Source organism: Zootoca vivipara, chromosome 1, assembly GCF_963506605.1.
Source record: "Zootoca vivipara chromosome 1, rZooViv1.1, whole genome shotgun sequence".
NCBI lineage: Eukaryota > Metazoa > Chordata > Lepidosauria > Squamata > Lacertidae > Zootoca > Zootoca vivipara.
In genome coordinates this window covers 56,613,125-56,626,149 of record NC_083276.1, presented here as the reverse complement: position 1 = coordinate 56,626,149, position 13,025 = coordinate 56,613,125, and the positions used below count along the sequence as shown (strand labels likewise).

General features: G+C 43.1%; 1 protein-coding gene across 1 annotated transcript in view; it reads right to left on the bottom strand.

Moving 5' to 3' along the window:
- Positions 1-2,229: 2,229 nt before the first annotated feature.
- ABTB2 (ankyrin repeat and BTB domain containing 2) overlaps positions 2,230-13,025 on the bottom strand; it is a 153,222-nt gene continuing 142,426 nt past the window's right edge. The window contains exons 12-17 of the mRNA XM_035116548.2: positions 12,912-13,017; positions 12,708-12,810; positions 10,875-10,965; positions 9,626-9,694; positions 6,232-6,345; positions 2,230-4,361 (exon numbers count right to left, since the gene is read on the bottom strand). Of these exons, the coding sequence (XP_034972439.1) occupies positions 4,164-4,361; positions 6,232-6,345; positions 9,626-9,694; positions 10,875-10,965; positions 12,708-12,810; positions 12,912-13,017 (681 nt within the window). The 3' untranslated portion in view covers positions 2,230-4,163. The remainder of the gene's footprint in view (positions 4,362-6,231; positions 6,346-9,625; positions 9,695-10,874; positions 10,966-12,707; positions 12,811-12,911; positions 13,018-13,025) is intronic.

The window sequence follows — 13,025 nt, the reverse complement described above, 5'->3', positions numbered from 1 at the left end:
TAAACTTCACCCTCTGATTCATCATCCCTGCCTAAGTCTAGCTGTAGCTACAGCATTTGATGGTGCAGATTCTAGTCCACAATAGCTTATGCCTTCATCCATTTGATAGGATTTAAGGTGGCAAGAGATTCTTTACCCCAACAGAATAATTTGCTGGAAACTTAAGACTCTGAAAAACTCACCAGGGCTGCTTCTTGCTGATTTTTTAAAAAAATACCCAGTCAATGGGCATAGTTCCACTAAAAGGATATTTAAGCATCCCAAGATGCCAACCCTCAATGTCTATTGTCTCTTGTCTATTGGTTCTAGCATTCTGGCTTTTCATTCATTTCCTGTTGTTCTCAGATGCAGTGCTCTTGACAATGAGAGCCTCTCTGTTTACGTTACAAGGCTTCAGGGAGCTTTTTAAGATGAAGCCCCCTTTGTCCATCTTTTCTCCCTTCCTTTGTTAACTAACCCCCAAATGGCTTCTGCTCTGGGCCTACTCTGATAGCTGCAGGCCATATCAAGAAGCATCAAGCTTCTAAGGGGGAAGAAAGGAGGGGGAAGGGGTTTCCTAGGGGATGTGCATGGCAGTGGAAGCTCATTCAGGAGCTGCAGCCTGTGGTTACAGCCAAGACTCCTGGAGTCTTGGCTGTAGTGCATTTCGGCTTGGCAAGTCTGGGGGAATTGTGGGGCTGCACGGCAGATAACACAGGTGCCTTTGGGTTGCTCTCCTAGACTGTGCTTATGTCCACAGTCCATAGAGATATGTGCAGGCTAGAGAGAAAAACAGGTACAGCCTGAATTTGGTGTGTTTGCTATGGTGCTTTGTACTGACAAAGAGGCAAGCTGACTTGCAAATGAAAATATAAATTAGGGGGCTTGCCTTCTCGGCAGAAAGAACACCTGCAGCAAAACAAGCAATATTCCAACTACAGATACCATTTTCTTCATTGTGCAGACTCTGATTTGGATTGTAACCCATGGGCTGTGTCTTGGCTTCCATGCGCATAATAGGATTTCATACACCCTCAAAAATTGCTTTGTGGGACCCACTGGAGCAGATTTTGGGGATGCGCTAGAGGCGTCTAAGCCTCTGGCCGAGCTGCTGGGTCAGGAACCAGCCCTACCATAAGGTGATGTGAGCCAGCTGCCAAAGAGTTTGCGTGTCATGAAAGGACAGCAAATTATTCTTAGCTATTTAAATTATTATTGTTGGGTATTTTTACTACTAGGAAAGTGGGGGGGGGGGAGAGGCACTTGTGTGATTTGATCTGCTTCAGGTGCCCACTATGTACCTTGACTGGTAGAAGATGTGTAGGGGGAGTGATGACATCATTTGCTGTTCTGCCTCAGGCAGTAAAATGCCTTTGGCCAGAGGCATTTAAGTGAGGGGATAATCCCAGCCCTGGGAGATTTCCAGCAGGGAACAATCTTAGAAGAGATTGGACTTCTATCCTTTTGAAGGCTGTGAAGCAGGACAAATTTCAACAGGAGCAATCACCCCATCTTTTGAATACTGTGGTGGAAGAAGCGGAGCATTTGGGTGCTTCAGGTTCTTAAAGGGACAGTTCCCCTTTCTTCATTTGGAGTACATTGGCTGCCATGCTCCCATTTTCATAGGAGTCAAATGGATGTAGACGTTTGAGATCACAGGTGCAAATTAAAGCATGAAAATTTCTACAGAGGGGATAGCAACACTTACCGTAAACTACTGGCCATCTCAGAAGCAGCAAGGAAGCTCTGCTTTAAGGATTCTTTCAGCTGAAAACCAGCAGCTGAAACCTTTCCTGTAAACCTCAAAACTCCAGTCCTTGCTGAAAGCCAGGCACCCCCAAACTTCGGCCCTCCAGATGTTTTGGACTACAGTTCCCATCTTCCCCGACCACTGGTCCTGTTAGCTAGGGATCATGGGAGTTGTAGGCCAAAACATCTGGAGGGCCGCAGTTTGGGGATGCCTGCTGAAAGCTATTCTTTCTATAGGATGGCATAACCAAGGCCAGTAAGGCATTAAGAAGGCAGTAGTATCAAAGAAACTGTTTAGCTGTTGAAACAAGGCTACCTGCATGCCGTTTGCCCAGTCCTAGCTAATCACAGAATTTGGAAGAAAAGCTATTTTCCTGAGTGTGTTTGTGTATGCAGAGCCCATCTCATGCATAGTTTATCATAAGGCACTCTTGTTTTTATCTCTTCCTTTTCATCATAATGCATTCCCTAGCCGCCTTAAAATAACTGAGCTTATACCACTTGTAAAGTTTAACAAAAGTTATGTTGTTAATAAAATATGGTACATTTACATAAGTGACATTAATGTACAGTTAATGTAACAGACAACATTACAGCAATGCAACAGAATCTCTATTATTATTTTTTTGTACAGTTAGCTGAAACAGCTTTTTGAAAATTATTTTCCAGAATTACAACTTTTGGGGATATTCCCAAATAAGCTTGACCTTTTCTGTGATTTTTTTTTTCTGGGGTTGGGGAGGGAAATGTGAATTTGTGGGTTTGTTTCTGGTCCAAATTTCAAAAGTGATTGATTGAAGGGTGTATAATCTTACCACCTAGTTTAACAACAGCTACTGCGCAAGAGCCTGTTTGCACTGAGTATTTCTTAACTTTTAGCATTCTGATCCTCTCCCTATTCCTGGCCCACTTACAATATGTGCAGCTCATGAAGTTCCTCCTGGCTTTTTGAAGGCCTGAATTCTTTTACCTTGGCAGCAATGACATTTCAGTACTGTGTGATGTTGGTGTATGATGCAGAGAGATGAAGTAGAGAGAGACAAATGGTTCAGTGGTGAGTGAGAGATGCAAGAAAGTAGGCTTGATGCCTGAGAAAAGGTGTCTACCTCAGAGTTAATTTTCTCAGCCATAATATGCTGAAGTGCTTTGACCTTGATCATCCTCAAAACGGATGAAATAATCATTTACAAAGATGCTTGGTTTTGTATTGAATGCTCTCCCAACCTCCCAATGACATGTTAAAACGAAAACGCTTCAGCGCGTGGGGAGGGCAGTTCACAGGGTCAAAAAACAACTAGATATGATTGTGGAGAAAAACGTCTCTTGCCTCTAAAACATATATTCACATCAAGCAGTCCCACATTTCTATTACGCTTCTAGTAACTTCCCTGAAATACTACAACGGGTGGGGAGCCTGTGGCCATCTAGATATTGTGGGACTTCAACTCCCATCATCCCTCAGGACTGGCCATGTTGGCTGGGGCTGATGGGAATTTGAGGCCAGCAACACCTGGAGAGCCACAGGTTCCCCATCCATGCTCTACAAATACATTTGCAACACATCTCTCTTCCCCTTGCTCCTATACCGCTCCCCTCTATCCTTTTCCTCCTTTATTCTATTAACAATACTCCCTTCACAGAAGAAGCACCCTTCACTTGCAAATCTCTCCCCAAACGGTGAGCGCTTTGCATAGATGGCATGATGTCTCTGTTTTTTTTAAATATTCCACTCTAAATGGCCACCCAGTAGAGAATGCAAAGGTGAAAGCAACCCTTGACAAAGGTGTTGGGTGTTAGCAGTGCTATTTTTCTAGAAAACGAGGTGCCAGAACTCACCATGAACTCCTCCCTCGTTCTTTTAGAATGGCAATGGCACCCACCTGAGAGGTGCTGGATCTGAGTTCCAGTGAGTTCCAGCTGAAAAAGGCCCTGCGTGTTAGGGAGGAGTTTTGCTCCCACCTAGCAACTTCCCAACCCTGCCATCTAATTTTCAGTACAGATCAAAGCATTAGGGTACCGATTCAGTTTTGTCACACCCAAACAAGCTGTTAATGTGCAACTAAATGTGGTGGAGAATGTACGTTACAACATACTTCAGAATGTGCATCTCCTTCATAGAAACGCAACAGACTGCATGCTTTCCTGCCTGAATGATTTATACTTGCAGCTTCTAATCCAGCAAGCAAGGTTTCCTGAGCTAGACTGGGATATTTGCTATGGGTGTCCGTGCCTATAAATCCCAGCTGCACAGTGAATGGTCAGGTCGTTTGTACCGGGGAATTTTTGGATCTGGTGGAGGAACTTTCAGCAATCCAGTTGCCGGCGAGGGAAGCCAGCAAAGTTGGGCCAAAATCCCATCCTAGTGCAGTTAGATGAGCAAGTGCTTTGAGCATCCCAGCTTATCCAGACAGGGTCACTGTGGTTCCTCTTGGCAATCACACCCTTGAGGTGATGTAAATGGAATGAAGTCTGCTGGCCAGTGTGGACTGCAAGTCCTGCAGGGGATCCAGACCCTGAACTTTACTGTTCCTGCCGTAGATGAGCTGTTTGAAAGGCTCCTGGTCCAACAAGGCACTCATGTGTTTGAGGAAGAAGCCCTCGCAGAAACAGACTAGTTCCTGGGCACTGTGGATCTGCAAAACAGAAGATTGGCGGATAAGTGGGATTTTTTTATGCAACTGTCAATTATAGCCTCTCTCCCCGCACCCACTCAGACAGCTTCAATATATGGGGAGGCTTAAATGCTGGCAGCAAATGGTTAAGAGGATATTAATCCCGGGGTTAGCGAATATTTTCTGTCCCCTGTGTGTGTGTTTGGGGGGGGGGGCAGTTCTACTGGGATATTTTAAAGAGGGTAAAAGTCTTCCTCTTTCTAATCCTTCTGTGACCTCCTGCTGCTTGTTGAGCCAAAGTCAAGTAACCCTTAAAGGAAAAGAGCAGCTGGTCAATGAAATAGCCAAGATGATACCTGTTTTGTTATGTGAGGGTGCAATCCATGTGGCACACCATGACAGCATAATGAGCAGTACCAGATGGCACATGGTATTAGCAGTCAAAGAAATTCTGTGCATATACGATGAGCCTTAGAAAAAGTGGACGTTGAATAAAACACACAAGAGCTACCCTAAGGTACCCTGCTGCTGTGTTGGGAAAGATGGCTCCTAGCCCCTGATTATCCATAATCTACTGGGCTGCCACCTCATCGGTAGAAAAACGTTCTTGATAAAAAGTATGTATGATGAGGGAGTCTTGTTTCTGGTGTTTCCCTTCCACAGCATCCTTAAAGATATAATATGGGCGTCAGAAAGTCTACCTTTTCCCATAGAAATGAAAGTTCCAACAAAGAAGCAAGAAATATTTGGAACAATTGTTGTGGTGTTGGATATACTAGGCCTAGTCACTTGTGCCACCATGAAACAACACCTGCATCATAACCCCGGTTCATGCTGGAGTTACTGCCTGCTTCTTAACATGATGCTGGTGTTTTTAATAATGGTGTGCTGGGCAGAAATTAAACAAGTGACACTTTCCCTAGAAGGAAGATGCAGTGTTGATTGAAAACATCTGCTGAGCATCTACAAGCCACAGAGCTGCTTGTGGGATAGGAATCCTGCCACAAAAAGATAGGCCTTGTTCATAAATCCTACAGTGGTCTAACACAGGCACCCCCGAACTGTGGCCCTCCAGATGTTTTGGCCTACAACTCCCATGATCCCTAGCTAGCAGGTCAGGGAAGATGGGAATTGTAGTCCAAAACATCTGGAGGGCCGAAGTTTGGGGATGCCTGGTCTAACAGTTAGTTGACTCTTAACTTGTTAAGACTTTTTGCTGATGATGATAACGTGTGCACCATTACAACAACACTGTCTTTTCTCTCCTTTTCTCCCAGCAGCAAAGTGGCAAGTCTGTCCCTTAGCTGCACCACTTCACACAGCAAATGGGAGCTTAGAAGATGGAATGCTAGAAACTTTCTCCACGACACAATGTCACTGACATCCCAGTTTTCCGTGGGTGGCATTCAACTAAATGACAGAGCCAACACAACAACTCCCCTGCTTGTGCAATGGGACTTCCCTTCCCTCCTTCCTCTGTGTGTACCCCATGCCACCCCCAAATCTGCTCTAGAGGAATAGATGGGGAGGACTTGGTGGGTGGAGCAGGCACAAGTGGGAAGTCATTTCGCTCATTGTATTATTTAATCAAATACCACCCTAAGTGCTTAATGTTTTTCTATGCAGAGGAGCATCTTGTCTGGGATTGCTCAGTCGACATAATTCAAATGCAGCATACAATATTGTTGTGGACAAGCAAGAAGTGGTGACCTGAGGCCTTTGTGCCCTCCTGGACTTCTTCAAAGGCAAAGCTGCCCAGCCATTGATTGAAACAAGGAGCAAAACTAGATTACTCCTTGCTCTGATCAAGCAGGGCTATTCTTACATTCATTGCACCTGAAAACACTTGCAAATCTTATTGAGCCTGAATGGAAGAGGACTTGTCCTTTACCTTGGCATATTTATAGATGTTGACGCAGCTTTCGGTGCTGATGGTTTGGGCGCAAAGTATTTCACAGTGTCGCTGGAGGCCGTCCAACTGGAATAGGCTGGCAGCCGAGAGCAGCTAGTGAGGATGAAAGAGAAGTCATTGAAGATGACAACGGGTGATTGACAAGGGAAGCTGTGCACAACAAGGAAGCAAAACCCAAACTTGTTTTGCTTTTGCACAGGCTTCCAACTTCCTATCAAAACTGAGCTGTGTAATTGGTGCTTTTCCTTATTCTTGAGCTACAGCATTAATGGGTCAGGAAGCATCTCTCAAAGCCTTAATCAAAATGTTCAGCTCTACAGATGGTAGAATCCTCCTTTGGATTGCAAGTTAACTTGCCTGAAAATGCCCCTGTCATAATTTCTCTTGTCTTATTAGAGAGAGAAAAAGGTCAGGGAGATGTGTCAGTTAATCCAATATGGACATTAAGTCCACAGATAACAGAGTAAGATGTAAGAGTGATTTGGCAGCATACTATGGCTGTACCACTATAGACAGAAGGTGTATTGCCTCACAAAACAAAACAAAACAAAACAAAACAAAACAAAATGCAATGCAATGCATGTAGGAAACCAGGACATTAAGAAGTTTAGCTCAGCTCTCTCTCTGGATGTACCAGTTTTACTGTGTGCAGAGCTTTCCATAGGAGGAACACTTTAAAAACGATTGCTCAGCTATGTGCTGCACAGCGCTAAAACCCAGAATTTAGCCATCTACTTTAAGTATTGCATACAATGGCTCTCAGCATTCTGTGCGGATGGAAATTTTCACCGAGGAGCCCACTCTTAACAAATAATCCCCACACATATTATGAGGCGGCTCAGTTATGGGAAGTACTGTACTAAGTGCGTATCTGAATGGCTGGATCAGGTTTAAGCCCTCCAAAGTTATAGGGAACTGGAACTGTATACCCCACACCTCTCCCCCTCCATCTCCCTGTCCAATAACTTAAATGTCTAATCGCTGTTTCAAATTCCATGTGTATCAGGCTGAACTGCTTATCTTTCCTGCCAGGGCTAATTCTCCTTGATTACTCTCCATATCTCTCAGCAACCTTTCCTCCTGACCACGTAGGCAGCCTTGGCTTTATCTCTCCTTTGCATTGGTTACGCAGCTGTGTCACTTCTCCCCAAAAGCCCTCCAACTTCTCTTAGTCTGGTCAGCTTAAATTCTGCTATGTTCTGGCCATTCACCTGTGTCTGTGATGACTGCCATTTTCTTTCCCCCCAATCATACCGTAGTTTCTCAGTCTATAATGCTGCCACCAAACTCATTCATCACACCCATCGCTTAGGTAGGCAGAGTGAGGCCTCCTTAAAACCCAATTGCTTGCTTGCCTCACAATCTCTGCTCCTTAAATTTAGCCAGTCTCAGCCTCCCAAAGGTCTACAGTATTGCGCTCTGTTGTGACTCTACCCGTTATCCCATACACCCTTCCTAAAGGTGCATGTAGTATTATATCTCCTTCAAATCCCTTCTTTAACTCTCACCCTTGCCATTAGTCCTTGATCCTCCCCCGAGCTTTAAAGGGTTTTATGTACCCCACATTTCTCTGTTGCTGCCCCTTTCTCTCTTCCCCCCCCTTCTCTTTTGTTTCCCTGTTGCAAATTGCAATCTCTTGCCTATTTTTGTCATCCTGTTTGTCCCCACCCTACCCCAACCCCAGTTAAGGCTCTTGTGTACACTGGTACTGTAGAAAAGTTAAAAGTGAACAGTCTTGACCTCAAAGCAAACAATACAGAATAAAGCAGCATGGAGCAATCCTAAACTAGTCTAGACCTGCTGCAACACATGTGTGTCATGGCATGTCTGTGCCATTTTCTTCCATAATGAACTCTCCCTACTCATGCTGTGATGCAATACGATCACATTTTGAGTTTTCACACCTGCGCATCACATCGCTTTTATTTGTTGGATGCTCTTCTAAACTCTGCTTTGTTTCAATGAATCTCACAAACAGGTCAATAAGATACAGGTGGAAACATGGACTAGCCTTTAAAAATAACAGTTTAAAACATCAGGATAAGAAGTAAGCGGCCGCAGACATAATGCTCCCCAGATTCCAAAACTTTGGCCTGATGCTGAACTACAATTCTCATCATCCTTGTTGATGGGTCATGCTTGTAAATTATAACAACCTGGTTGTAGATTTTAATCTAGCTGACCCAGTATGTTAAATTGACAAAAAATGAACTTCCACCTAACTTGAACCTTGTACTATTAATTTTCTACATAAATGCACAGATCAACTAGTCTATGTGCTCCCCATTTCCAGTCACTGAACCACAAAGTAGACTATCTGTCCTCAGAGTATCACCTTTCCAATAATAATAATAATAATAATAATAATAATAATAATAATAATATATTATTTATACCCCACCCATCTGGCTGGGCTTCCCCAGCCACTCTGGGGTGCTTCCAACAAAATATTAAAATACAATAGTCCGTCAAACATTAAAAGCTTCCCTAAACAGGGAAGTGCTCTTTTGGTTTCAGAATATATCACATGGGCCCCATTCTAAACACTTAGGAAATCACTTGTCAAACAGTGCAGTGAGCCTGCAAAGCACAAATTTTGTGGTACAGATACACGTCCTCAACGTTATTGATATTAACTTTTCCATTCCACCAGTCCTATGCAGGCAATTTAGAGTTCATCCTTCCACAGTGCTTGTTTTTAACCCTTTTCCTTTTAAATTGTTTTTAACTTTTAAAGGCTTTTATTGCATCTCTTTAATGCAAACTGCTTTGAAATGTGCTTATGGTTTATTGGTATATAAATAAATAAATAAATCCTGAACCACCACAAGATCACAACAGAACCCAGTGGTTCTCAAACTTTCAGAATAAATACTTGCTCATGCCACATCGAATTTCTTATTGATCAGAAATACATTGGAAAACAAAGAAACAACTCCTAGAAGGGCTTGATTTATAACACAGAGCACGACTATTTTATAACATGATCATAGGGCACCCAGAAAGTATAAATCAATGCAGCTACATAAGAACATGAATCATTCCCAAAATATAATTATAAATGGCAACCAGGATTGTCCTCAGTATCACTTGATGTTCTTGCTCTCATTTTGAAAAGATACCTATCCATATCCTGGAAAAAAAATTGGTGATACTATACTATACTGTACTATACTGTACTATACTATACTATACTATACTATACTATACTATACTATACTATACTATACTATACTATACTATACTATACTGAAATGTTTAAATGTTTCTGTAATTGTCCTTGAATCTTCCTGCCACACTTCCCATCCTCTCCTGCCTCACCCTTTGAGAACCACTGCAATAGACCGAAAGGGATTAGGAGAAATGCTCTCACCTCTAAAATATCAGCAGTAGGAATTTCCATAGATTCTGTTCCTCCATAATATAAATATTGCATCAGCATCTGAAACAGGAACACAGCCAAAGCAGTGAGAAATACGAACTCGCAGGTTTGCCTTGGGAAACTGTCACACAGCAACTTGGCTGCCAATACAGAAACTTTCAGTGATTATAAATTAAAACAAGTGCAATATGCAATATTAATTTCCGTGTAAGCTCTTTACTATTCAACTCTGGCGATGGACCGGTCTGGCCAGCAAAGTCTGGATGCAAACATAGCAATTATAGCTCAGCTCAAGATTAAAATACAGAATGTCTCCACTTTGCAAACTGAGCTGCAATTGCATTTTTCCTATATAGCCAAAGCACAAAAAATGTGTGATTGATGGCTGAGGAAAGAGCACAAATAAACGGATCCTTGTGTCAGTTCTACAGAATGTTACTTTTAGGCTTTCAGTTTTCCAGCCTCAACACAGTTTCCTGTAGATCTTTAAAAACAGATCTGGAAAGTGGGAATAGCTCCTGAGTGCTGGATTTCAGTGGTGTATATTTTTGTTTATATGCCAATGCCAACTCTCCTTTTTCATGACATACTGGACATTAAGGTTTGCAGATGTTTGAAAAAGAGAGTGAAAGTTAAATCTTTTTAACCTTTTGACCATTAAACAGATTCAACACAAAGGCTGCACATTTTCTGACTCTATTCAGACCTAGCTAGCTTAACATTAATAAAAATTATGCCTTATAACTTCCAGCAGATTTGGGTGACTGTTTATACAAGTACAGTTTGAGCTGTGCTAGAGGTCCCAGGTATCTCCGGTATACATTTGCTGTCATGGACAAAAGTAATGTGTGAATTAGATGATCTTGGACATGGTTAATAGCGATTCATCACCAATGCAAAAAGTGACACCATGACATGAAAACTGCTGCTGAGCATTTCAGCAATCTCTGATTCACAAGCTACTTTGTCCACACCAACAAGTAACCAGGGATGGATTAAAGCGTTTGGATGGACAAATGAATTTTTGGTAGATCTCAGTTTGATGAATGAATTTTAGAGTTCATTTATATTGGTTTCTTCTTTTGAACATAAGCAAAAGCCACTTCTTCAGCCAAAATGGTTAATTCTTTTGAATGACAGGTTCCCTAAACCTGAAACTTTTAAGAGTATGATGCCTCTGAATCATACTCAATTTTAACATTAGAAAAAGTAACAGTGCAGATTATTCTTAAATACATACCTTGAAGATATTGTACTTCATATCACTAATTTCTACAGTCTTGCTGCCTTGACTGTCTTGTTCAGTTTTATTGGTCATCAGTGTCTTAAATCTGTGAAAACAGAGGAAAGATTTCAGAAAGAGCCTTTCAAGCTGCATTTGCTTAGATTATTTTTCTATATGTGAAGTGAAAAGGGGGCCTATAGCTCTAGGAGTTTCATTGACACCTTCTTTTCTGATAGAAACATCTACATGAGAGGCAGAATTAAAAATATGTAGGTAGAACCATTTTTTGTCTAGCTCTTGGTATATGCAATGAGTTATGAAGGACTGCTTAAGATTTAACATGAGTCCCGGCTGGGAACAGGCCGTGAGATTGCATGCACTCTCCTTGTCCCTCAAAGCCTGGTTTTGGCTAATATGTGATCTCATCCAACTCAGGTTAAAGTGAAACGCGAAATACTTGTCAATCAGCTGACTGCGTCCAAGTACAGTGGTACCTCGCAAGATGAAATTAATTCGTTCCATGAGTCATTTCATGTTGCGATAATTTCGTCTTGCGAAGCATGGTTTCCCATAGGAATGCTTTGAAATTTAATTCATGTGTTCCTATGGGGGGGAGCGCAAAAAAGGCGCCGACTCACCCGCCACGGCCGGAAGTTTTTAAGGGGGAAGCAGGAGGAGGACCAGGGAGAGGATCCCTCCCTCCTTCCCCAGCAACCAGACCCTCGCGCCCAACCAGACAGACAGCCCGTTTGCGCACAGGCAGGCAGGCAGGCTGTCTGGTTGGCCTCTTCTGTTCGCGCGCAGGCGGCTTAAGGTGAGTGAGGGGGGACCCGGCTGCCGTGGAAACTGGGCGGTGGTGTCGGTGGCGGAAGCACGAGGCGGGCGGGCTCTGGGCGATAGTGGCGGCGGAAGCGTGTGGTAGGTGAGGCGGGCAGGCTCCAGGCGATGGCGGCAGTGGAAGCGCGAGGCGGGCGGGCTCTCGGTCTGACTTTCTCCTCCTTGCAGCGCCCTGCTTCGTCTTGTGAAGTTTTCTATGGCACGGCCATAGAAAACTTCATCTTGCGAGTCTGCCAAAAAATCGTAAAACGTTTTCGTCTTGCGATTTTTTCGTGCTGCGAGGCGTTCGTCTAGCAAAGTACCACTGTACAGATGGTCCCAATGGGGGTTGCATTTCTCTCTAGAGCCCTGATCTAAACTTCCAAATGGAAACCGATCCCAGTGGGGCTTGCGTTTGGTGTCAAATTTTAAAGCAGATTAATGCCTGTCATGTTTTCCAAGAAATCAGTTTAACCTTCCTGGGGTTGTTCCTTTCGATCAGCATCTTTACTTGCCCTGCATCTGACAACAGGTAATGAGCAGCCGGTTCTGGTTGTGGCAAAATCTGAAGCCATGTTGGGTCTAATGAGACCCACAGGCAGTAGGTTTCCCATGCCTGCTACATACCATATCTAATCCTGTTTAGTCCTGTTCTCCTTGAAAGAAGAAAAGCCTCCCTCTGGCCTTGTTCTCTGCCATTCTGAGCTGCAACCATCCATTAATCCTTCTTCTACAGCTTAAGTATTTGCTGTTCAGGTTGTGTTCAAGTTATCAATAAAAGCTGAAGAATGGTTCACATAAAAGTGTAGATTGGATGAGATAGATACACAAACTAATGTGTATGGAGGAGAACACAGCTGCGAAGACAGCAATGCTTCCTTGCATCCATATTCAAAGAAATGACAGCTTGGCATTGTGAAAAACTAAAATGGGGATTACGTCTTTGAGTAAGCAACTCAACCATTCATCTTTCTTGATCTTGGAATGACTCTGCAAAGGTATCATGTGCCACTTCCTGACTAAGTATCTCACCTGTTTGAAGCAGTCACCAGGAGAACTTTGTGTGCATAAAACAGTTTTCCTTCCACTAGAAAAGTAACATCGGACATATCTTTGTTATTTAAAAAGTGAGGATCTGTGCAAGAGAAGAAGAGGAAGAGGAAACGGTTTAGCAAGGCTTCACAGCTACAAAGTCAAAAACAATACCCTTAAAATCACTGCTGGTGACCATCTTACCTAGGCGTGCTGGGAGCGTCTTTCTGATTTCAGGAATGCCAGGGATGGGGCTGCTTCCATAGCAGTGAGCGAAGATAGAGGCAAGTTGCTGGTTGATAGACTCATTCTGTGAAT